The sequence below is a fragment of the Suncus etruscus genome, chromosome 20 (genome assembly GCF_024139225.1).
Source record: "Suncus etruscus isolate mSunEtr1 chromosome 20, mSunEtr1.pri.cur, whole genome shotgun sequence".
Lineage (NCBI taxonomy): Eukaryota > Metazoa > Chordata > Mammalia > Eulipotyphla > Soricidae > Suncus > Suncus etruscus.
This window is the reverse complement of record NC_064867.1, coordinates 28,181,230-28,207,091: the sequence shown is the minus strand read 5'-3', so window position 1 is coordinate 28,207,091 and position 25,862 is coordinate 28,181,230. Positions and strand designations below refer to the sequence as shown.

The 25,862-nt window shown below is 50.1% G+C and overlaps 1 protein-coding gene across 1 annotated transcript in view; it reads right to left on the bottom strand.

Annotated features, from left to right (window-relative positions):
* Window positions 1-25,862, bottom strand: part of CHCHD6 (coiled-coil-helix-coiled-coil-helix domain containing 6) — a 199,877-nt gene that overhangs the window by 16,520 nt on the left and 157,495 nt on the right. Inside the window, exon 6 of the mRNA XM_049766546.1 lies at window positions 11,205-11,275. Within this exon, the coding sequence (XP_049622503.1) occupies window positions 11,205-11,275 (71 nt within the window). The remainder of the gene's footprint in view (window positions 1-11,204; window positions 11,276-25,862) is intronic.

The following is a 25,862-nucleotide window of genomic DNA, read 5'->3' as shown; positions in this document are numbered from 1 at the left end:
TGAGAGAGGAGTCCGAGCATCCGACTTGAGGAGAGGCAGTGAAAGATGAAGACTCAGCGAGGGCACTGCTCCCCAGTTCCTGACTGGCCGACCAAGCAGCAAGTGACTGACTGACGAGAGCCAGCACTGTCAGGACTAACGACCCCAGAGGCGGCTGCTATTAGCCAATTCACTAATCAGGGGCCTGTTTGTAGAGCTAATGGGAAGCGGAATCATTTGTTAGCTTAAGTAAAACTCCTGGGCATTCCTGACAACTGTCATCATGGAAAAGTCTGGAAGGCAATTCATCTGTGCCTGTGAAACACAGAGAGCCTAGAAAGTCAGAGTCATCCTTGGCAACAGAGCATGAATACCACCAACACAAATCCACAAGGACTCGGCTGTGGGGGCTGCCCTGCTTGGGCTCCTGAGGGGCTGACAGACCCTCTTCACTGGTGCATGCAAGCACACACACAAACACACATACAACCTGGTGACGGGCACTCTCCATGTACCTTCCAGGGCCTGACGTGTGGGGTCCACCCAAAGTTTCTCAGACTTTGAGGCCAGGGAGACAGGGCAAACGGGGACAATGGCATAGTCCAGAATTCTAACCCTGCAGCAGGGGGTACTGAGAGGCCTGTTAAAGGAATTGGAGATATATAGGGGCCCAAGAGATAGCATGGAGGTAAGGCGTTTGCCTTTCATGCAGGAGGTCATCGGTTTGAATCCCGGCATCCCATATGGTCCCCCGAGCCTGCCAGGAGCAATTTCTGAGCCTGGAGCCAGGAATAACTCCTGAGCACTGCTGGGTGTGACCCAAAAACCACAAAAAGAAAAAAAAAAAAGGAATTTGGAGATATATGGGCCAAGCTCACCCAGGACAGATGAATGGACTGACAAGGAACTGAGGCCCAGAGTATGAGGCAGTCCCCAGCTAGATCCAATCACCCAGCCGTGACTCTCTCACAGGTGATCCTTTCAGAGGCAAGAAGAGGCAGCAATTAAAACGGGGGCTTGGGTTCCCCTAGGCTGCTGAATACAACACTAAGGTGGGCAACCTTCCACACCCAACATGGCTGCCCAATTCGGGCAAACATGGGTTGTTTGCCAGTGGGGCAACAAGGAGGCTGGTCTGCCCGGTGATGTGCTAGGTTTTAGGTCTATTAGCCCCAGGACCCTAGAAGACCACAGGTAGCTGTAAACGCTCCAGGTACCAGGTTTCATTCTACTGGGGAGGTCCAGGCAGGGGGCAGGCAGAGAATCCTATGTGACAATTTGCCTGCTGAAAGAGAGACAGAGAGACCCACACCCCTTTCCACCTCAGCTGTGTGTGGGCAATGTGGGCTGTGGCTGGGTCATTCATGGGCCATGGCTGGGCCCATCCCAAGCATGAATGCAGAAATAGCCCTGTGGAAAGTGACAAAGCCGGTAAGGAACAGCCAGTATACCAGGAGAGAGAAATCTAATGATGATGCTAAGCAGCAACTGTTTACTGATTGTGTGTGTGTGTGTCTGTCTCTGTGTGTGTGTGTGCATATGCTGTATGTGTGTGTGTGTGTGTGTGTGTGTGTGTGTGTATTTAAAGCCTCTACTGTAATAACGTTTAATCCCCTAGAAGCTAATCTAAATGTAACACTCAAAAGAAAACAAAAGTGACACAGAAGCAGGCAGGCCGGCCGCTGCCTTAGGGACATAGCTTTATTCCCCAAGCACATCCGCTCAGGGATGAAATGCCTTTTGCATCTTTGTCGAGGGGAGGGGATTAGCAATTTGCTGCCTCTAAGCCCAGTTTCCTGAGTCATGGAGCTTTGAGCAGTAAGAAAGCCCCAGGCCAGGGCTGGCCGCTGCTGAGGAAAGGCCTTCATGGACCTACGGACCCAGGCACCAGTTCTGGGAACTCTGTGCCATGGGGATGGTCCCTGACATCTCAGTACAGGCCTCAGCCAGGCTCCCAACCAGCCCCTGCAGGATCTCCTGCTCTTTCCCAGCGACTCTGGAGTCCCTTTTTCCTGCTTTCTGGGCCTCATCCAGGTCAGAGTTACCCAAAAATCTGTGCACAACCAGCCACCCCAAAACCCACCCCAAGACTCATAGGCCCTTCACATGGCTCAGTGCCAAACCGCACACAGAGGCTCAATGCCCTTGGCCACACTTTATGTCTTCCCATCCTGGGAGCAGGAGCGCCATAGGGAGGCCCTGGCATGTGCTGGCACTGATGGGGTTAGTCATCCGGCTGGAGGCCTTGCTCAGTGAGTATCCCTGCCTCCCCCCAATGCTCAGCCCCCAAATGCTGCCAGTTTATCTTTCCAAAACACAAATCTGATCCTATCAGTTCCTGGCTTAAAAGCTTTTTTATGGCTTTGCCACTGCCTGTAGGATGAATTCCAAATTCTTCTGTGTGCAGGGCAGAAACTTCTTTGCATCCGGTGCAGGCCAGCCCTCCCGCAGATTCTGGTCCCATGCCCACCCTTGCCCTTCTGAGGCCTGCTTCCTTCATCCCAAATTCCTCTCATACCCCAGAGATCTCTGCATATTCTGACCCTTCAAGGCACGGCCTGCCTTGAGCGCTCCCTAAAGGGACTTCCTCGAATGTTGCAGGATGGCCTGTGCTGGGGGCTTCGCCATATAGGCAGGGGGTGTGGATGGAAGGGTGGGGAGAGGGAGAGGGAGAAGAGAGGGGTGGGAGAGATGAGAATAAAAGAGAAAGGAGAGAAAAGATGTAAGAAAAATATGAAAAAGAGAGGGGAGAGAAAGGAAAGAGAGATGAGAGGAGAGAGAGAAAGAGAGAGAGAGTGTGAGAGAGAGAGAGAGAGAGAAAGAGAGAGAGAACAAGTATTTTAACATCAAACCCAGGACACTAAGACAGAAACATGACATTTGTCTAAGTGCACTGTTGAATAGGTATCACGAATGGCTCCTAGTTCCATGGAGTAAAAGGTAGTGTGACTCACTCCTCTCTGAGAGGGAATGGATGTAATGTTCATAGTACAGGAGGTGCCCTAGCAGGTGTGGCCAGTAACCCCAGAACCATGAACAATCCATGCTGGCTGCACACAGAATCCCAACTGAGTTGGGATTTTTACATGTAAAAATGTCAGTAGACTTCTGGATGCCAGGACACGGCTCATGGGCATTACCCGGCACATGTCTGTTGTCATAGCCTTGGTCTCTGTTGAGGGTGTGAGGGAAGACCGGCGACATAGTCAGCCTGGACTAGACAGTGACAGTCCCATACCTGTGCCTGCATCAGGTGTACTCACACACATATATACACATGTATGCACACACACAAGCCCTCCCGTACCATGCAGGTACGCACAACCACATAAGACTCACATGGTCTCACCAGGTACACACAGACAAGGGCAGACTATCACGCATGTACGCAAGTATACTATGCACAAATATATACACATATGGCTCCACAGAGCACTCACAGATTCACTCTTAATGCGTCACATCACACGCATATGCACTTATAGGCACTCATCAACACACGCCTATATGACCATACGTATGCTTGTTCAATCTCACCTAGACCCACACACAGCCCTGGCTCAAGGGGAAGGTGGCTTCGTCATCTAAGTACCAGAAGCTCATCCCCTTGAGGTGTATGCAGGAACAAGGGTGGTTCCTGCACATGGAGACATGCAGCCTGGACTCCTACGGGTCCAGCTTCCCGCCCACTCTGACGCCAACCACCTGTGGCATGTCCAAGCACATGTCTGTGGACTGTGGCTCCTGGTCTTCTTGAGTCCTAATCAACATCCCGTCCTGACTCTGAGACCAGGAAGCTAAGCCGCAGAGGTTAGTGATTCATTTTCCACAGCTGCAAACAGGACAGTAATAGCATCAGCTCTAGACAACCCTGAGAAGAGGCCTCAGATGTGAGTACCCGGCAGAAGAGGGACACACAGAGATGACTAAGTCCCGTGTTCCTGAGGGAAACGCAGGGACACAAGTACGATGGGAGAACCTCTCAAAGTGGGACACCCACTTAGGCCATGCATTTGGATCAGTGTCTGAAGAGAAATTGTTTCCTAAGGTGGGGTCTGGAGATACACAAGCTCCTTCTGAATTCAGAATGACCTGAATGACCTGGATTGAAGAATGCTTCTGAGGCCACTTTTCTTGGGGGTTCAAAAGACCACCACAGTTCTACGGGCAATCTGCTCCCAGAAATATGTCAACAGGGCATGCTTGAATAACAGAATTAACAGAGCACCACATGGCCCACTGACTTCAATTCGCTCTGGCCGGTGTATCCATGTGACTCAGGCTCTCTGGGCCAAAGTCCTTGAAGGACAATGACTAAGTTTCAGGAAAAACTTAATAACCTTCTTCCTTCAACTCAATTGTTCTAACCTCTTTGGGGGCCAGATCTTTGAGGGGGCCAGGGAAAGCCGTACAGGTTTCCTGATGGGGAAGCTGAGACAGGCGCTGAGTGAACCCCATGGGGAGATACTGAAGGTTGTCATAAAAAATAGATGTGACACAATAAATGCAGGATGTTCCCCAGGGTCTTAATCTCTGCCTTCAGAAATTCTCAACAATTCTGCCCACTGTGTCATTATGAGGTGATTGTGTGGCACTGTGTGTGTGTGTGTGTGTGTGTGTACATACTTTGCACAGTTATTTCCAACCCCACAAGAGGATCCTATGCTGTTGTGAGGTATGCATCTATGTCTGTGCACTACATTTGCATATTTATTTCCATCCCAGAAATACGATTCTTCTAAAACAGAAATCTATTCCTAAATTGGCACAGTCTAACATTCACCTATTGGGGCCAGAGAGATAGCACAGGGGTAAGCCATTTGCCTTGCATGCAAAAGGGTGGTATGGTTCAAATCCTGGCATCACATAAGGTCCCCCAAGCCTGCTGGGGGCAATTTCTGAGCATAGAGCCAGGAGTAGCTCCTGAGTGCTGCCGGGTATGACCCAAAAATCAAAAGCCATAAAAAATAAATAAATACAAAATTAAATTAAATTCACCTATTGTTGGGGCCAGAGAGATAGCACAGTGGTAGGGAGTTTGCCTTGCAAGGAGCTGAGTCAGGACGGACCCCCGGTTCGATTCCCACCATCCCATATGGTCCCCCTTGCCTGCCAGGGGCGATTTCTGAGTGCAGAGCCAGGAATAAGCCCTGAGCATCCTGGGATGTGACCCCAAAACCAAATTAAAACAAAACAAAATAAAATTCACCTATTGTAGATTCTCTGCTAACTCTCCACAGGCCAGTTTTTGTGCTGTATGTAAGCTGGGAGTGGCTCAGGCCTCTGGAAAGCTTGGGAGGGACCTGTGCTGAAGGGCCTAAAGGTGTCACCTCATCTGTAAATGCTGGACTGCACCTAGCTTCAGCTGGAATCCCCTCCTGCAAGACCTAAGAGGCTAGTGGAAGAAACATGTTCTCCTATGAGAAAAATACTGGAAATATGGGGTCAGAGTGATAGTACAGTGGGGAGAGTGCTTGCCTTACATGCAACCAACCTGGGTTCAATACCCAGAATCCTATACAGTCCACCAGAGACTTCCAGGAGTGATCCCTGAGTGCAAAGTCAGAAGTAAGCCCTAAGCACAGTTAGATATGGCCCAAACTAATACACAAACAAGGGGCCAGAGAGATAACATGGAGGTAAGGTGTTTGCTTTGCATATAGAAGGTCAGTGATTTGAATCCCGGCATCCCATATGGTCCCCTAAGCCTGCCAGGAGAGATTTCTGAGCATAGAGCCAGGAGTAACACCTGAGCACTGCCGGGTGTGACCCAAAAACCAAAACAAACAAACAAACAAAAAAACAACCCACAAACAAAAAAAATCCTATAAAAATGCAAAAATATACTGTCTGGGGACTGGGAGATGGCTCAAGCGGTTGGAGTACATTCTATGTATATGGGAGTCCTGGGTTGAATGCCCAACCATATGGTCCCCTAAGTACCACCTGGAGTGACCCTCAAGCACTGAACCAGAGGTAGCCCCTGAGTGCTTCTAGGTATGGCTCCAAAACAATTTAAAAAACCTGTCCAGAAAAAAATATTGATTTCTGCTCACTTCCAGACCAGGTAGTCTGATCTGGACTAAAATTTCTGGGACCTTTTCAGAATGGGTGTGTGCAGATTCTGCTTTCTGCCTAGAGCTACAGCAACCAGTACCAGGCCCAGCACCCTATGACCGAAATGGTACAGTCCCATGACTGAACTCAGTAATAAGAACAGCTACACTTTTTTTTTTTTCAGGTGGAACCAGACTACAAGCTGAAAAATCTGGGGTATTCATGGAATGAGAGCAGGTCAGGAGTTCCCACACCCACCCCACCATGAAAAAACTCCAGCAGCCTCAGCCTTTATCCACCATTTACACAACATCAAAAAATGGCCCGGGCCCTCTATGGAAAGAAAATGATGTTCCCTGACTCTTCCCAGATAGTCTATTCTGGACTGGAAACTCTGGGGCCTTCTCTGTATGGATGGGAGCAGACTTCCTTTTCTGCCAGAAACTACAACAGCCCAGTACCACGCCCTCCATCCTCCAACAGAAACAACTTTACTGTATCAAACTGCCAAGTCGTCAAATTTGTTTCAGATCTATAGATCCTGGGTTGTAGCTGTGTGGTACCTCATATTTTCATAGGAGTTCCAGTCCACTAGGATCACATACACAAAAAAAAAAACAAAAAACTGCTGGGAAAGCTATATTAAAAAATCACACCCAGCTCAGTGAGCCTAAACAGTAAGACAGAGGTCCTACTAGTACCAACCATAGCCCAGGAATCCTTGGTCAATGACCGTGGAAAGATAATAATAATTTCAAATTGACTCTTGTTGATATAAATTTTGACAATTTCATGAGCCTTTGTGTTGTAACAGACACTATGAAGTAAATCTGTGCCTGTAAAAGGATAGGCTTGGATTGTGGGGGATACTGGTGGAGAGAAAGACACATTAGTGATGGGATTGGTGTTGGGACATTGAATGCCTGAAACAATAGTACTAAGAACAACTTGGTAAACCATGATGTTATAATAACAATTTTTTTGTTTGTTTTTGGGTCACACACTGCGACACTCAGAGGTTATTCCTGGCTCTGCTCAGAAATTGCTCCTGGAAGGCACAGGGGTCCATATGAAATGCCAGGATTTAAACCACCACCCATCCTGGATCGGCTTTGTGCAAGGCAAACGCCTTACCATCTCTCTCTCTCTCTCTCTCTCTCTCTCTCTCTCTCTCTCTCTCTCTCTCTCTCTCTCTCTCTCTCTCTCCCTCCTTCTCTCTCTCTCTCCCTCCTTCTCTCTCTCTCTCCCTCCTTCTCTCTCTCTCTCTCTCTCTCTCTCTCTCCCTCCCTCCCTCCCTCCCTCCCTCCCTCCCTCCCTCCCCTTTCTCTCATTGAGACAGTTACTGTTCAAATGTATCGAAGGACCAATGCAAACCTGGGCATGAAGTAGTAACTTTCTTTAATCAAAAAGCGCTGGTGAGCTGAAGAGAGAGCACAGCAAGGAAGGTGCTCATCTTGTACAGGCAGGATGGCCTTACCTGCTGTCCTATTGCCCTGACTCCAAGAGTGACATATTATTAATTTTTGCTTTGCCATATATGTAGGGGTGTTGAATGGTGGGTTGTACATTCCTCAGTCCCCAGAGAGGAAGAGGGATTCCCATGCCCCTATCCGGGTAGGACAAGAGATGTAGGTCTAGCAGCAACTCTGACGCAAGAAATAATCCACACCAGTTGGGAAGGTATAGCAGGCTAGAAAACCAACTGCAAGCTGTTCACCCACAAGTCAGTCATTCCACCATAGAGCCGAGAGCCAAAATGTCAGCCGCCCCTCCAAGCCACCTAAGTAGCCCTTATTGGGAAAAAACAAAGCCCACCCCCAAGGGGAAGGGAAAAAAAACAGATGAGGAGGCAATGAGGAAACATCTTTTTTTTTTTTTTAAACAGGAAAACCAAAGAAATCAATTGAGAGACATCTAAGACAATCTTAGAAGACAATATGAGGACCAATCCAAAGGCCTCCACCAACATAGGGGAAAACTGAGGTTTAAAAAAATCTAGAAGTGCTTAGTGCTTAATCCTTGCTTTGTGCCCAAATATTACTCCTGGCAGACCCTAGGAACCAAACAGAGTTCCGGAGATTGAACCCTGGTTTGCATTGTGGAAGGCAAGTATCGTATTTGCTCAACTATGTCTCTGGTCCCTAGGCCAAGAAATTTCTACAATTACGAAAATGATATCAGACCCAAGGACATGAATCCCAAGAAGGAAAAAACCAAGAAATTCTATACTGAGTTACAGCAGGACTGCTAAAACAACACCACCACCAATCACAAAGAGAAAAATTTAAAATCAGCCGAACAAAGAAATCACCAGGAAGCAATAAGATAATCAAAGGTTGACTTCACCAGAGCAAAATGAGAATTAAATCATAAGGTGAAGATCTGAAAAGATTGTCCCATCCCTCAGAAGCGAGGTAAAAGAAAGGTCTTTCCAGACAATAAAAAATGGAATTTGCTTTCAGTAAAGCTCCAAATAAAAATATCAGTGAAAAATGAGTTAGAAAGTGGTCACAGAAAGAAACCATCAGGAGTCGAAGCAATAGTACAGTAGGTAAGGTGCTTGCCATGCATGCAAAAATTGGGATTTGATCCCCAGCATCCCATAATGGTCCCCTGAGCCCTAAAAGGCATAAATCCCAAGTGAAGAGTCAGAAGTAATCCCTGAGCAAAGAAGAAGAGGAAGAAGAAGAGGAGGAGGAGGAGGTGGAGAAAGAGAAGTAGCAGAAGAGGAGGAGGAGGAAGTGGAGGAGGAAGAGGAAGAGAAGACAACAATGACAATGAAGACCATTAATTTATACATCAGAAATTATACATTATATAATTATACATGCAGAATTATGCAACAGCGCATCACAGGAATTGCGACTAGGCCAACACAGACACTTTTTGAATGGCACAGAGTTTCCCAAAGTGAATTGTGTCTGGGGCACAAAGTGACAGACACAGTTTAACTTCTTGAATCCCAGCCTTATTGCTCTGCTATCTCTCTGGCCCCTAAATGGTGAATTATTATCAAACAGAGAATATACCAGTACCGAATGTTGGGAATGTACAAGCAATGCATTTTGAAGTTATCTGAATCGAAGAAGAAATCAGAGCACATTAGAGAAAATCCTTAACGGGAATAAAATTAAAATACACAGTATTATCTAAACTTAGAGAAGTACTTAAGGTCATGTTGATAAAGAAATCCCTGATGTGCAGACATATGGAAAGGAAGTTAAGATCTACAAAAGATGGTTAATGCGATCACACCTGGCCACTGTTCAGCTCTTGGGCCTTCCATCCCTTCCCTTTCTCTTTCCTTATTACCCTCCTGTCCCACTGGCCCTTCTTAAATGTTCTCAATTTCTTCCTCCCTCTGGGCCTCTCACTCCATTCCTTTGTTTGGAAACCTCTTCTCCCTTCCTCTGCCGCTCCAGCAGAAAGTTAGCTGTTTCCTTCGGTGAACCATCCCAGTCTAGGGCAGGGGCCTCAGACACTTGCCTTTTAATTCAAACTCATTTTAATTCACAACTCATTACTTCGATCAATAACTGTTTGGGCAACTGCCTTCTGTGCCATTAATTTGAAGATACTGTTTGTCACTCCTCAAATGCTGCAAGCTCCTTGCTGGCAGCAACAGAAACAGCCTTCATCACTATCTCGCCAGCACCGAGCATGGTGCCTGGCAAACTGCTGGCAGCTCAGCACACACGTGTTTGAGTGACTATGTGGACAGCAAGCCACCTGCTCGGGAAACCTGCACACCCAAAAGTGTTCAGGGTAGCCCCATGGCCTCCAACGAAGCCTCCCTCTATCATATCACAACTTGGTCATTGGTGTCGATTCTATGACATGTACAGGGACAGTTCGCTGATAAGTGTTTATAGAATTGTTTGCCAAGCCAAGGAGTCCTCTTCTCAGCCAGGATTCCCTACTCCCATTCCAATGTTCAAGTAAGATTACTTTCTAGCTCTAAGAGGCTTCTGTGTTACTCCTTCGGGGCAAAAGTATGTGTGAAACCTGCTCTGATCTATGCCAAGCAAGGGCTGGGAGTGAGCCCCAGGCCTGCCATCAGGCCATGTCCTGCTGAAACGAGTGCACTGCCCTGGCACTGGATCTGGTTTTACAGGAACCTCATTCTAAGTGTCACAGGGGGAATCATCTCTGTATGGTCGTGATTTGGGGCAAGGTCTTTCCTTCCCTTCATCCTCCTTTTGGAAAGTTCTTTCTCCAAGTCTCTGGTACTGCTTTCGGACTTGAAAATCCAACGTAATGATCATTTTCTCTCTCCCGAACCACTTCCACAGCCACTATTCCCCATAAACCAGGCTGTACCTTGGCTCTGTGCTGAGAATGACATCTGTCCTCACTGCCTTTCCTGGCTGCTGCTGCTGCTTCCCTCGGCAGCCGTGTTTTTAAGCAGTTTGTCACCTCCCAGTCGTCCAACCCTCTCTCTGACACTCCCTCCCGCCTTACCAGCTCCAGCTCCTTGGATTCTGTACTGGGATGGGCTGGACTGGAGAAAAGCCTGGCTCTTTCCAGGAGAGAGAGAGAAAGAGACCCCAAGGAGGGAGAGGGAACTGGCCAGAGCTCCTGCCTAATTGAAGAAAGCCCAGTGATTCATAGAGACCCATGTATGCACCATGGATTCCAAGCACAGGCACTGCTCCCCAGAAACCCATGTCCTTCCCTGGACCTGCCCTAAGCCAAGCAGAGTTGGGCCAAGAACAGAGGCCTCCTTGAGGGCCTGCTTACCCTGACACCAGGAGCTGGACAGTGAGGAGACAGGAGGTTAGTACCCAGCATCATGTGATCATGTCTGCAAGCTTCAGGCCTCAGAGCAGAACATGGGCCACTTAGTGTCAAAGGCATAAATAACATGGCACAGGGCCAGGCAGGCAGAAGTGCTCACAGGGAAGAGGCCATTCTGGAATGTACTTCAATGACTGTGGGCAGCAGTACCCCTTCCTCGCTGTTCTGTCCTCCTAACAGTAAGCTAGACATAGCCCTGCACAGCCCCATTTCCCTCTGCTGGGGCAGGAGGACATGGGAAGAACTAAGACCCACAGGGCTTTGAGGATCTGGCAAGGGGAAAGGGGCAGTGGCTTTGAACTACTACAGAGATATACCCTCTCCCCTTCTCACAGGCCCCAATTACAAAGATAGAGAAACAAAAATCTTACTTTATCGCAACCTCTGCTTTTGAGGCCTCCTCATGGAACTGTTCTGAGGACAGTCTGTACATCTCGATGTTCTACAAAGAAAAAGAGAGAACTGGTGAGCAGAGGGGAGACAACCTCCTGGTGCCCTCCTTGGAGGAAGCCCCATAGGAATCCACAGAGGTGAGGGCCCTGCCCAGCATCCCATCAGGCCAGAGGCTGATCCAGACTTGGGCCTACAGTCTCAGGATCCTGGTTAGAGAGCTAGAAGCAGCCTCTAGGGTAGCAACTTCTTAGGTTCATGACACCCCCATCCCCAATTAACCAAGTCTGGCTCGTAAATAAAGCTTTGTTGGGACTCAATTACAGTCTTTGGCTACTTTTTTTGCCATAAGGAGTGAAAGAAATGATTTCATCAGGGACTTAGGGCCCAGTGTGCATGAAATATTCACTCTCCTTAACGCAAATGTGCTGGTGAGCTTAAAAGAGAGTAGAGCAGGGAAGGTGCTTGTTTTGCACATTGTTAACCTGGGCTTGATACCAAGCAGCTACCACACATGGTCCCCTGATCACCATCAAGAGAGACCCTGAGGCAAGAGTAAGCCCTGAGCACTGCCAGCTGTGGCCCAAAGGACCTAAATAAAAAAAAAAAAAGGGGGGGAAGCTAGATGAGTAAAGTACTGGTCTTACATGTGGCTAACCTGAGTTTGGTCTCCAGAATAACATATGATCCCCTGATCCCTAACACGAGTGACTCCTGAACACAGAGCCAGGAGTAAGCTCTGAGCGGAGCTGGGGTGTGGTCCCAAAAAAAAGTGAAACCAAACCAAACTAACAAACCCACAAAAATGCCTGGTGAGTCAGATCAGGGTTAAGATCAGAGTTATGGTCAGGGTCAGGGTTATTTAGTAATTGGAGTTAACTGCCCAGAGAGGTGAATTACACTGACCTGGAATTACACAGCACTTTTCCTAGACCCAGGAGTCCTGACTGGGCCTCCACCTCCTGGGCAGGAGTAGAAGGGCACAAATGAAACCCATGGCACCTTCCTGAGCAGTTGAGTGCAGTAGACCATGCTGTGATCTTCAGATCTGGCAGTGTTCTCAGATAAGCCTGGGCTTCCTGAGCCTCCTCTGGCTTGTTAGCCTCCCCTCCACTTCCCCAGGATACAAGTCAAAAAGTGCCTCAGCTATGCTGCCACCTCATGTGGTTACTTCCGGACGGAGCAGCATACCCAGGTTCACCCCACCATCCTGCTCCATCTTCCCTCTCATGACTCAGGCACAGCCCTGGCAGGATAAATGCTGGGTCTTTGCCTTCCCCACCCTCAGCTCCGCATACCCCTTTGTTGTGATCCCGACAGGACCAGGATGTGGGTAAATGGGCACTGGTGCCTTCGCTGGGTGAGAGCACCTCCCTGTACCCCCGCAGCAGGGTAAGCTCAGCCAGCAACTGGGGTGCCCAGAAACATAGCCTGCCCATGTGGTCGAGGATATTTGTTACAGGATGCGCCCACAGGCCAAGAAGTGGTTGTGATTACCCGCTGCAGCTTCCTCTATTATCTCTGAGAATGACTCACAGGAATTCCCCTTCCCACCATGCTCTCTGTCTGCCAACCTCAACAGGACCCAGGACGAAGTAGGTTCCTGGACTCTCCGGGCTGACTTTTGGGGTCACCTTATCTTCAAGGGGTTCCTAGAAGGGCTAAACTGGAAGTACCAAGGTTCACCCCAAGACTCTGATAGGCACTGGAGGACTGGAAGACCAGTAAATCTATTCCCTGGGCTCGTGGCTGCTGTGTCCTGTCACAGGATAGAGAGATACTCTGAAGTCTAGTCAGGACCTGGAGGGCAGACTGTCTTACCTGCTGGCCCTGAGCCTGGAGCTCAGCTGGTTCTTGTCTCTGAAAAGGCAGAAAGTGCCAAGGGCAAGAGCACAAGAACTAGGAAGCCAACTCGCTCCAGCTGTGTCCACCTAGTGCTGGTCCGTGCCACACTCGGTAGCACTGGGCAGCACCCCCCTATACATAGCCAACTGCCCTGTGTCCCCCAGTGGCACCACTCACTCTTTCTTGGCACCAATATATGGGTACAGATGGGAGGGTAGAGCCCAAGCTTCTGGGGTCAAAGTGGATACTGGCTTTTCATGAGCTGAGCTGTCCAGGTGTGCCCAAGAGGGGCAAAAGTAGCAGAAGCAATAGACAGTTGTGGGGGGCTCTAAGAAGCAGGTGGGGAGTCATGAAGAAGAGGGAGGGAAGGGTTGGGGAGGATGTGGAAGGCTGTCAGCAAGACTAAGGAGGCCAGAGGCAGCGGGGTAAACATTCCCTTATCTTGTTAGAGAGAGAGAGAGCACTGCAGGGCAGGTCTACTGTGTACTGAAGGTACATCCTGGCAATTGCATGGATGATGGCAGCACATTACAGGAAGACCCTAGACCCCACCCCAACCCCACAGCAAATCCCTGGTTTCCGGTGCATAAGGTTGAGCCCCAAAGGATTCCAGAGCTCCAATCCAAGTTGCCAGGAACATGCTCTGAAAAGGTGCCCAAAAACCCACGGCAAATTAGCACCTAGTGCCGGCGGGGGACTATCATTTCTAGGTGAATCCAGTCCTCTTAGGCTCTTCAGCTTCTGGTCTGGGCGTCTTCCCCTGTTCCTTGCCAGCACCCCATCCCCCTCGCCCCCCCCCCAGCTGCTCCACACGCACAACAGCAGCCACAAGGCCTGCTCTCCATTAATTAAACCTGCCATTAAAAATTAAATAATGTGAGGGAGAAGGTGTGAGCGTTATCTCTCTGGGTTTCCAAAGTCACAGTGTTTCTTCAATTACTTCCCAAGCAGTTTTCATATTTCATACCGGCTGATTTCTCCAAGGGCCTGGATTTGTGAGATCAAAAGCAAAGGGGAGGGTGAGTAAGGGGGAGAAGAGGGTGGGAGGAGAGGGCCAGAAACATGGCGCCGTCACCCCAAAGAGCTTGGCAGGGTGCCGGGCCTAGGAGTTGTGTAGGGTGGGGTGGGGGGAAACGCTCACCCACGAAAGCCAAAGGAACTGCGTGCACTGAAGGGCACCGTGTGTGAGCATGAGACAGCCCAGGGCCCATGGGCCAGCACAGGGAGTCAGAGACAGCCAAGTGGCACTGAGGGTTGGCAGGAAGACCAAGGGAAGGTCTAGGAGCACCCCAGGAACAAGGAGGAGGCAGAGGGGCACCAGCATGGCTACAGGCCCTGCAATCTCCAGGGCTAAAGCAGAATCAGGACTCAGCTCCCCCAGGACACCCACTTGGGGCCAGGCCCTGGGTCTGTGCAGAGAGCTGAGAGCCTCCCTCCTGCCGCCGACTTACATGAGCTGAGTCGATGCCAGTGAGATCGTGCCTGGAAATAAATGCTGAGATCGGGGCCCGGTACAGAGGAAGCGCTTAATAAATGTTTGAAGAGCTTAATACCCAAACGCACATGTGAACCAACAGATGTATCTGGAAGCAAGGCCAAGACAGTGAGGATGGGGGGTGGAGAGGAGACGGGAAGGGTTCAAGAGGCAGCAGATAGCATGAAGGTCGGGAAGCTGAGCCCCCTTTGCTTCTGGACAATCCCTGGAACCCTGCTCACAGCAAACTCTTTATAAAGCAGTTGATTGCATGGCAGTCGGGCCCAGAACCACAAGAAAGATCTGGAAACATGGCTGACACACACTCCTGGTTGTTTAGTCTGTCAGGGAGGCGGCTGAGCTGCCCCTCAGTACTAGACATGTTGGGGGGCACCAAGGACAGAATGAGAGATAGGGCAAGAGGGTATCCAGCTGCCACTTGGCCAGGAGTGCTAGAGCAGACATTGGGTTCCCACCTCAGTGAACCTGTCTCTGCACAATCCTTAATGCCAGGCCCCCAGAACTGGCTTCTCTGCCAACCACCACATGTGAGTGAGCACACGTGTTCCCCAGCCCATATTCTTGGTAGTCAGGTGCTCCCAGATCCATCAAAATACATTGTCTGTATACAGTTCTGTGTGCCCAGCCTATGTCTGGCACCTGTGTCATTCGTCCAGGGTCCATGGTGCCTCAGAAAGCTAGCTGATCACTCTTCCTTGAGTCCCTGCGTTACTTCCACAATCATTCTGGAGAGGCCATGACAGTCAGCGTAGCAAGAGGGTCTGAACTCAAACCCGCTCTCTGCACTGCCCGTTAAGCCAACACCCATCCCCCTGAGAAATGGATTCATTCCAGGGACCATCATGTCCACACACCCCTACTTCCTGGTCAGCCCCATCTCACCTCCCTCTTTTCAAGGGGGCTTTCTGTCCCCAGAACCTACTTCTCCCAGCCTCAATTTCTCCTGACCTGCACACGAGTCTCTCTATGCCCCAGCTATGTCCTGCCTTTCTTCTCTCAGGGCACCCCCTTCCTCCTTGGCACCCCCATGCCCTGGGAAGCTTCTCCACATTCTGGAGAATGTGGAGCAGTGGTCAGATGCACTGCTACCTGTAACCCCATTGAGGTGTGAAGTGATGAAATTCCACTGAATGCAGAAATGTGGGCTTGGAGTAAAGACAACATCTTCTTGGAAGTCAGAGAGAGGACCCAGTCAGAGCTAGTGTGAGGGCCCTCACAGCAGATGTAGGTTTGGCTGGGTTCCCTACATTTTAGTTCCTTCTGGGCTGCATGTATATGCGTGTACATGACAGCATGTGTATATAGACATCCGTGTGTTTGTGTGTAGAAGGATCTACTCCTCTCTCTTTACAAGGGAGTGAAAAATATTGAGCCGTGGGCATCTCTACATACACACACACACACACACACACACAAACACACACATACAGAGCAGCACACGGGATAAACGTGCAAAGCTGTGTTAATTAATAATAATCACAGAGGTTCTTACATTTTTTGATTTGCACTGAATACTAAACATCTGCTGCTAGACCTTGCGGTGGGAGTTGATACTCACTTAAGAGCTCTCCTCTCTCCTGTGCTGAGGGCCCAGTGCCCCTTTGAAGCCCACCTGGTAATGGACTGGTGGCCCCATCTGGGAAGGATACAGAGCATGGCCCCAAAGACAGAGGGGACACATGGATACACACCCAACATACACACACTTCTCAGTCTCCAGCTGCAGGAAAGGGCAGCAGTTTTGAGAGCTGCTCACCTGGGCTGGGAGACAGACAAGCTGAGCATAGTCATTAGAGGGGAGTAGGGTGAGAAGACCATGAGGAACAGGGGTCCCTATGGAAGAAGTTTGAGCAACAGCTAAGGGTCAGGGGCCCACAGATAATGCAAGGGTAAGGCACCTGCCTTGCATGCAGAAGATGCCTATTCCATCCCCCAGCACCACATAGCTCTCCTCAGCACTGCTGGGCTGGCCCCAAGCCAAACAATTAGGGGCCAGAGATAAAATGTCAACTGGATAATGAGGGCCAGAATGATAGTACAATGTGGGTAGGGTGTTCACCTTGCACATGATTACCTGGGTTTGATCTTGGGTGTTCCATATTGTCTCCCAAGCACCAACAGAAGTGATTCTTGAGATAAGAGTCAGAAGTAATCTCTGAACATCACTGGGTATGAAAACCAACAACAACAACAACAACAAAAACCCAAAACACTACAACCACCACAATAGTAACAACAAAACTGCCCAAATGCAGACTGAATGCAAGATCCTTGGGTTCAATCCCCAGCACTGTACAGTTCCCAAGACATATGGGGAACAACTCCCAATTCCATAGGACACAAATTATATCCCCAAACAAACCCCAAAATTCAAAATGACATGCTACAAGCAGCCCTTTTTCTCTTTGGGTATGCAATGGTAAACTTGACTCGACCTGGAGGGGAGAGATCCTGGCCCCAAAGGCTCTGGTTCCTGAAGGACAGTGTGGCTGAGGGGACAGAGTCACATTAATTTAATTAAGGGAGCTGAAATGTAGCAGTGCAGGCAGGAAATGGTGACCTGGTGACGGGTGGCAATGTGGCAATGATGGTGCTGCTGACAGGCATGGGGGTGAGATGAGCAGGGATGCCTGGGCAGGTATAGAACTGAGTGGACAACAGCTATATTGCCAGCCAGGCCTTGGTGCCACTGGGGAGCCAGCCAGTTTTCTCATCTGCAAAGACATATTTGGCTAAGTGAGTATCTAGTGTGCAAAGAAGAGGCTTTGCCATTGAAAATCTAGCGTCTAGTAAAACAGTCCAGCGCTTCACCAAGCTCTAAAATAAAATAATGGGCACTTGTAATATAAAAATAAAAATATTCAAGAGTTGATGAGACCGCCCCAGGCACCATGTTTCTAACCCCTCAGGCGGACAGGTCTGATGAAGCAGGGTAGTGGCGGAGAAATAAAACACCAAGCAGTCAGAAAATTAATCGCAGTTGGTCTGCTTTACTTCATGGCCTCTCTCTGCCATGTCCTGCCTATATGCCATGTGCTCTATCCTCTCAACCCCAAACCAACCTCCTTTCTTTCTTTATTCCCCAGAACCAAATCCACCAGGGTGGGGAAAGGTCCTGCAATCCAGATGTGTTTTTACATCTTAAAGCAGTGCTTCTCAAATAGTGGAGCGCGCTCTCCGGGGGGGGGGGGGGGGGGGCGAGGCTCCGTAAAGGGGAGTGCATTTGACCTCGGCAAACAATTTAACAAACTAAGCCCCATGTTTCTGTCTCTGTATGCCTCTGGAGCTGAGAGTTGCTTTGTCCTGCTTCAAATCCCACTTCGAAAAGCTATGCATTGCAAGACATGCTCATTGTAGCCATGAATCCAGACATCACCTCTGATTAAAAAATCAACTCAAATTATATTATATATTTTTGTTTTGCAGGTTGATTTTTTTTTAAAATAAAGATACTATTTACAGTCACGCGGGGGGTGCGAAAAATGTTTTCTTCTTCTTAGGGGGGCATGACAGAAAATAATTGAGAAGCACTGTCTTAAAGGGAAAAAAGGACTTGAGGGGAAGGGTTCACATGACAGCCACTGATACTTCTGAGGTAGTCTGGACCTGGGTGATCCTGTGGCATTTTCAGAAAGGGGAGTAGGGCAGATTCCCCTTCCTGCATGAACCATAGCAGCCCAAGAGTACCCCCCTACACCCTATGACAGAAATGGCCCTGCTCCTCTACTGAACCCTATCAAACGTCCAAGCCATCAAATTTGTTTCCTATCTGTAAATTCTGGACCACATAGCCACATAGCCACCTCAGTACTGTATAGTAGCAGCCCGTAGTACCACAGGAAATCTGATGGGAAAGTTACACAATAGAACGCTCAAGATAGCACCAACCACAGCCCAACAGTTAATCCTTAGGTACTTAGTTACACTAGGGAGAGAGATAGCAATCATTTTGAATTGACCCTTTCTGACCTAGGTCCGTTGGCCTTTGTGTTGCCACAAACAATAAGAGGCAACTTTGTGCCTGCAAGGCGGCAGGCTATGATGGTGGGTGGGAGACTGGGGACGCTGGTGAAGGGACAGATCACATTAGTGGTGGGATTAGTTCTTAAACATGAATTGCCTGAAATTACTTTATTATGAACAACTTGGTAAACCACGGTGTTATAATAAAAATTAGAAGGAATAGAAAACCACCAAGAGTGAGTGCAGCTGTAACTCCTAAAGGGAGGCAGGTGAGTTGAACCCCGCATTCTCTGCAGCTGAGAAATAGCTGACACTGAACTCGCCTCTGCCTGCCTGTCTCTGCATCGCAAATCAAAGGGCTGTTTAGGGACCCACAGTCAGGCCAGGAGGGTGGGCCACCCCAGGGCCTCACGACTCTCCGGTGACCCCCAGGCACGTGTTGAGATTCTAAGAAGCAGCAGCATGTGGAAGCTGGCGGCCGCGGGCTGTCTCACTGGCACGCATCGTCACGTTGAAGGCTATACTGTGTGTAGGGGACCGGCAACTCCACATACCTGAAATTCCTGCGGGCAGCTGCACCCTGGCTCTCTGCCCCAGTGGTGCGGGAGAACTGCCAGAACAAGGGCAGAGTCTGCCCGAGCCACGTCGTGTGACCTGGGTCAGCGGCAGGGCTCTCTGAGGGAAGAACGGCCTATGGGGACCGCCCCCCCCCAGAGCCCTGCACCCCATTACACCATCGAGGAGAGAGAGGAACTGCTGCAGCCGTGAGGGGTTGATGGAGCAGAGCTGGGCCTCTGCCTGGCAATGCCAGGCACTGGGGTCAACTCCTCGGTAGGGCCTCTGTCTACCTGAGCATTTCTCCGATGACAAAGTCTTGGGTGACCCCCTGGTCCTGCTAATGAGGTTCTGGGGTGTATGCTCCAAGCAAGCTGAAGGGCTGTCATTGATGGTAAGGGGACATCATGGTACTATCTCAGACTGTAAGAGCCTTGAGTCCACTGCTGTGGATCACACAGTCTCATTCTCCTGCCTCATCTATTGTTTCCAGTGCTCCTGGGGGACCCATGAGGTGCTAGACAGCAACCCCAGATCTAAGGAGTGGCCAGAGAGGCTCCCTAAATCCTAGGGAATGATCAGGGTTGGTTGCCAGTGAGAAAACACTTAGGACAAGCCTGGGATTCTGAGACGTGGTGGGTATTTTCTGTCCTGGAAGGCTCCAGGAGAGGAAAGGCAAGGAAGTGTTGAGAAAGGATTAAGTTTAGGGGCAGTGAGGAGGCCATCCATGTAGGCTGCCTGACTCTTGAGTCATCAGAGGTAAGGAAGAAGAGAGCAGCCCACTCAGCCCCAGAGCACGAATATCTCACTTCATAGCTCTACATATCTCAATCCACCCTGAGCTCTATCCCGGTGCTCAGGGCCAAGTACTGGGATGGGGGAACTTGCATGCACAGTTTCCTTTGCTTTGGTCACAGATTTATCACTGTGAACAGGCTGGGAATTCAGATCAGGGCCTTCAAACCCGCATTTCACACCAACGCTTGGTGTCATCAAGAGCTCCCAGACCCTCCCTATTCATAGCCCTGCCAGGTCCTTGTGCAGTCGGCTTTCTGGAACCAAGTGGAAAAAGCCCCACGTTTCATTCCCGCCAATTTCCAATCTAACAATTTAACAAACATTCAATCAAATGAATAAGATGTGGTGAGCTCTTTGGAGAGTGATTTATCACTGTGATAGTCAGGACTCCGTGGGTTGCCAAGTAGTGGAAAATTAGATTCGGAGTGGCCTGGATAATGAAGGGAATTACTGGTTCGCATAACTGGGATGTCCAACGGTGCTTTCAGTAAGAATCAAGTGGCTCAACAAGGTTACCGGAACCCCGGTTATCTTTGTCACCCTCCTTCATCCCTGCTTCTTTCTGCCAGTTTCTCCCTAAGCCCCATTTCTCTTCACAGCTGCGAGGGGACTACCAGCGGCTTTGAAGCGCATATCTCTGAGGGCCATGCATGCAGCAGGACAATGGAAGGCCACTTCTGGCCCATGATGGGGGGGCTCTATCAGCTACAGAAAATGGAAATTGGAGTGGAGCAAGACAATGTGCTCCCCCTGAAGACCAAGGGATCCTTTTTCTCCCAGGTCCCAGAGTTCTGAAGGACTCCATGTGGCCTGAACCCACTACTTCAGACCAGAGCCATGTGTGTGTGAAGGTTGGGGAAGCCAATCAGGGGACAGCAGACTTGGTCCAGGGACAGGGCAGGAATATCCCCAGTGAGAACAGAGAACCTGACGTGAGCTGCAGAAGTACAGGTTCTGGGGGCTAGATCACTCCCTGTGCACCCAGTTCAGGGACGGGTGGGTTTGATGAGATAAGCACGCTGCATTCTATAGCTCCTAGAAAAATATTGGGCAGTGCAAAGGTGGGAGAGTTTGGGTTGCATTGCTCTAAGTCTCATTAAACCTTCCACAAAGCAACCTGATTCCCTCCCCTTGGAGTCCCTTCTGGAAATCCTGCAAGCACCGAACTGTGCACCTGAGCCGCTCCAGGAAACCGCCACTTAGGCGGCCTCACAGGAAACAGGGTCGGCTGGAGCCCCTCGAAGTAACCCGAGCGCAGGGGGTGTCCAAGATCCTGCCTGCACATGCACCTGCTGTGGCCCCCCAGATCTCTTTCCCCTTCCTCCCACCTTCCCACTGCTGCCTTCTCCAGGCAGGCGCTGAAGTGAGGTGCTCCCACCGCCGACTGAGCTGTTTCAAGAGGCAGCCAGCCCAGCACTCGATTACACAACCAGCCCTCTGCAGACATGCCCGGGCGTGCATCTACTGGTGGCCCCATTTTCCATTCGGGAGGGCTTAACCCTGGTCCTAAAGCTCATGCATCTGATTTGCGTCTGTATCTGACTTTCTGAGGAACTGCCAAACGTTTTCCACACAGAATGAACTGCTTTGACCTCCCCCCAACAACAATGCACCGAAGTTCTAATTGCCTCTCTGCATCATCACTGACTCTTTTTTCACTTTCTTGTTTTTAAAATTATAGCCAGTCTAGACGATGTATCGTAGTATCACCTGTGTGTGTGTGTGTGTGTGTGAGTGAGTATTTGTGTATGTGTGTGTGTGTGTGCGCGTGTTTTGCTGTGGGATAGAATGTATGTATGTGTATATATGCATGGGGTGCTGGGGGGAGGAAAATGTAGTACCAAGACTCAAACCCAGGGCCTCATACCTATAAGACTCATCCTGTTCAACCACTAGAGCCACATGCTTGGCCCCCCACTTGCCAGGGGGTTTTCCTGTCATTTCCCTATTGGCGGAAGACAATGAGCATCTCTTTGTGGTTTTGTTGACCGTGCGGAGACCTTGAGAGGAATGTTTATTCAAGTCTTCTAGAAGAATCGGGTTGTTTGTTTGTCTTTCTGTTTTTAAGCCATAGCCATTTCTCCTATTTCTTTTTTATTTTTGGTGTTTGGGTCACACCCAGCAGCGCTCAGGGGTAACTCCTGGCTTTATGCTCAGAAATCACTCCTGGCAGGCTCAGGGGACCATATGGGATGCTGGGATTCGAACCACCATCTTTCTGCATGCAAGGCAAACACCCTACCTCCATGCTATCTCTCCAGCCCACCATTTTTCCTATTTCTTTTTAACTCGGTCTAATCAGAACTTTCAGTAAATCCTGTCTTCACTTGTGCTGAGCCTGATAGGCAGATATTTTTGTAGTTCCACTTCAGAGATCCCTTCCTTTAGTAGAGACCCTGAGGCCATTCCCCCTCAGCACCTCCCTGCCCTCTGCCCAGCCCAAGCTAAGGCCTATTCCTTCTTCTTCCTCTCTTTATCTGGACCTCCACACCTGCTGGCTTCCACATAATGGATTCAGTTCTGCTGCACCTGGCTCCTGCAACCTGCAAGGATAAAGCCATCATAGCCCAGCAGCAGGCAAGTCTGCCCAGCCTGTTTCTAGTCTCTTAAGCCCACCTTCAGCAACTCTGCTGCACAGAATGTTCTAGAAGCCAAGCAGAGCTCCCTTCCACACCTGTGTACTTGGATTCATTCCGGTCAGTGTTGGTCCCAGGCTGGAACAATCCGCCAACCCTGAATTTTCCCTACCCTGGGAGATGTAAGGACTCCTTGGGGCAAGTGAGCAGGCTCAGGTGTGGTCCTTGGTACCCATGAGGGTACCCATGGTTCCCAGAGACAGTGCCCACCCTGGTGGTTCCCTGGAAGGACTAGAACTGAACAGGGAGAATCCTACCCTCAGGGAGTCAAGCTGGAAGTGTTGGAGAATGGACAGGAAGAAATCAGATAGAAGGATGTATCCTCTTGAAGTGTGCAGAGGGGCACAGGATGATGGCAGGTAGATTTCTAGGGTGCTGAGGTGTCCCTGAGGAACAGAGGAAACCTCAGGTGCTAGGCCTAGCTTGCGATTCATATGTAGAGTGTCTATGGGCAGAGAACTGGGCCTTAGCCACCAGCATCAATGTCAAAGAGCAAAGGACATGCCCAGCCTGGGATGTGTCCAGGACCACGGCAGGGACAGAAAGCCACCAAAGTGACCACAGTGTCCCTGAGAAAGCAGCTTAGTAGGCCAGAAGTTGGGGCCAGAGTGGGCACTGCAGTAGGGTATGAGGAAAACCAAGGAAGTTGAGGGCCCAATAAAGAGGCTGCAGGGAGGAAGGGGGCGTTTGTGTTCTATGTATCTCCCAAACTCCCTTATATCTGAAGTCCAAAGGCTTCTAAGGTCAGAAGGCAGTGGGACAGAAGGACAGTAGGTCACACGTTTATCAACAAAACTGGATGCGGCTCCCATACCCCACAACTCTAGGGCCCACAGATTTCTGCTGGTGCCTCCCCATGCTGAGACATAGACTTAGGAAAAGGCTAATAATGCCTCAGTACCTTACTAACATGGGCTGAGCACCTCTCCAAAGGAGTCACTGTCCCCTTCTTCATCATCATCAGGGGCTGGGTGGAGCGGGTAGGAGGCAGGCTGATGGGAGTCCTGGCTCCAGTGCCCCAGTCCTGCCTGGGAAGAAAGAGCTTTTGGGGAGCTGCCTGCTGGGGCTAATATGACAGCCCATATGGGGAGGGTCCCAGGAGATACGCCAGAAATCACTGAGGCCCTGAGCTTAGCCAGGCTTGCCATGCTGGAGAGGGTCATGGCCTTGATGGGCGTAACTGAACCATATAGGAGTGTCACACCCTCCTGACTAATGCCCTCATGCCCAGTGCTCCTGACCCCATTCTACAGTGTATCTACTTAGTCATCTGTGCCACAGACCAATTCAAGCAAGAGGGAGAAGGACTGGCAATAATGAGTGGGAAGCCAGGATGCACATACCCATCTGGAAGGTCAGGAAGAATCTCCATGTGGGTTAGGGGCACAAAAATGGAGGCATCTGCCAAGTTGGTTCAAGATGCATCCCTGGCAGATTGGGTACTCAGAAACAGCTTGTAGGATTCCCCCCTCAAAGCTCAAGTCCATATCTGTGGGCACCCTTATGAGTCTGTGTAGAGAGGAGCTGGTGGCTCTATGGTGCTTCTGGGACATAGCTGAGAAGTGGGAGCATAGGAGGAGGCATGAGGTAGATGAGGGCCAGGGCAAGACTGAGTCCCAAGAAAGAAATTTAGGTGGAGGGAGGTGGGCAGTTGGGAGTACAATACAGCCTGGTGAGACTCCTGGATAAGCACCCTACTTTCTAATGAAGCTCACCCAATCCAGCTAAATACACCAGCAAGCACCCCCACAGTCAGGAATGGGGGTGGGGAGAGAATGGGGCAGGTGGGGAGGTAGCTGGAAGCCTGATGCTGGGAGAGGTAAAATTGCTTTAAAATGGCCTGCTTTATCTTAAAAAGTAACTTGAACTTTTCATACTTTTCCATAATATCAGTGTTTGCTTTAATACAAAAATAGCGCTTAATCCCTGAAGCTTCATGTAAAATTGATGCTCCAGGAAGACTTGCCCTTTCAGTCTCCAGTCTCCAGCCCTGCCTCCTAGAAGGGAGGGGGGCAACTTATGCAGGACACCCCCATCACCTGGCCCTGGCTGACCTCTCCCCCAGCATCTCATGGGGCTGATAAGCTCACCTGCAAGTGAAAAGCCCCATCCTCCTGACACCTTCCCCATGGGAAGCTCCCCACAGGAAGCTCTCCATCATCATTCCAGAGGTGGGGACCAGGGGATAGAACCACATAGGGGCTCTGAGACTTGGGGTGCATAAGGTCGGAGTAGCTGAAGGTGCCCACTGCTGGCTCTCCACTTCCCAGGATGGGGACAGCGATGCCTCGGAGATTCCGCAGGCTGGGCGCACTGGCCCGGCCCTAGGTGGGCTCCCTGTCACTCACTCACAGAGCCCTCCGGCAAGTCACCACACCCCCTCCAGGTCTCAGCAAAATGAGGCAATTAGATCTCATTGATTCGAAGGTTCTTTCCAGCTTGAAGACTCCCTGATTTTTAGCTATGCGATCGTTAACCAGAATGAGAAAGGCTTATATATGCCGACGGAGCGAGAACGCCAAGACATATTATTAAAGCGAGAAGAAAAAAGCGGGCTGCAGAACAATCTAGCATGATTCCATGTGGGTAAAATATATGCTTGGAGATGCGTTAAAACTGTCGAAAAGCTCCTCCAGAAAGTGTTAAGAGCAGCCACCCTCTGGTGAGGGGGTGGGAAAGCGGGTCTCAACTTGCACTGCCTCCCACGCTCTGCCCAGTGCAGGCAACATGGCTTTCTTTGTCCAGTGAAAGAAATGAGCCAATGCAAAGTGTCCAGCACACCTTGGGCTCCTGCCTGCTGAGCGCTCGTCTTAGGGAACCAAATGCAAACTCTGCCTGCTGTGGAGACCAGGCCCCTCTTCACCAAGAGCCTTTCAGGCTGAGCACCCCCAAGCCCACCAGCCCCTACTGAGCTGTGAAGGGGACAGGGGGATGGGTCATAGCTTCTAGGTCCCAGGTGCCAGGGAGCCTGGGTAGGGCCTTCCACAAGCCAGCTGGACACCACCTGCCTGTCTTTCCATCTTCACAAAGCAGAGATGGAGACTCTTCTCCCACAGCTTCAAGGCACGGTTTTGGCATGGTTTACCTCTGAGGCTCTGGAGCAGGGCAACCCAGGCAGCACAGGAAATCCCCATCTTTTTCTTTTGTTCAAACGAGTCCTGGGGGTCCCCAGTTCGGCCTCCTGATGGGTTCCAGTGTTTGTCCATGAACAGGCCACCTGCAGTCTGGGCTGCATCTCTGCTCTGGCTTCAGCAGAATAAGAAACCCGGGGTACACAGCTGTCCCTGTCAGAAATGGGACCATCAGGCTCCTCACTGCCCATGTTCTTGGTGAGAGCAGCTCTAGTC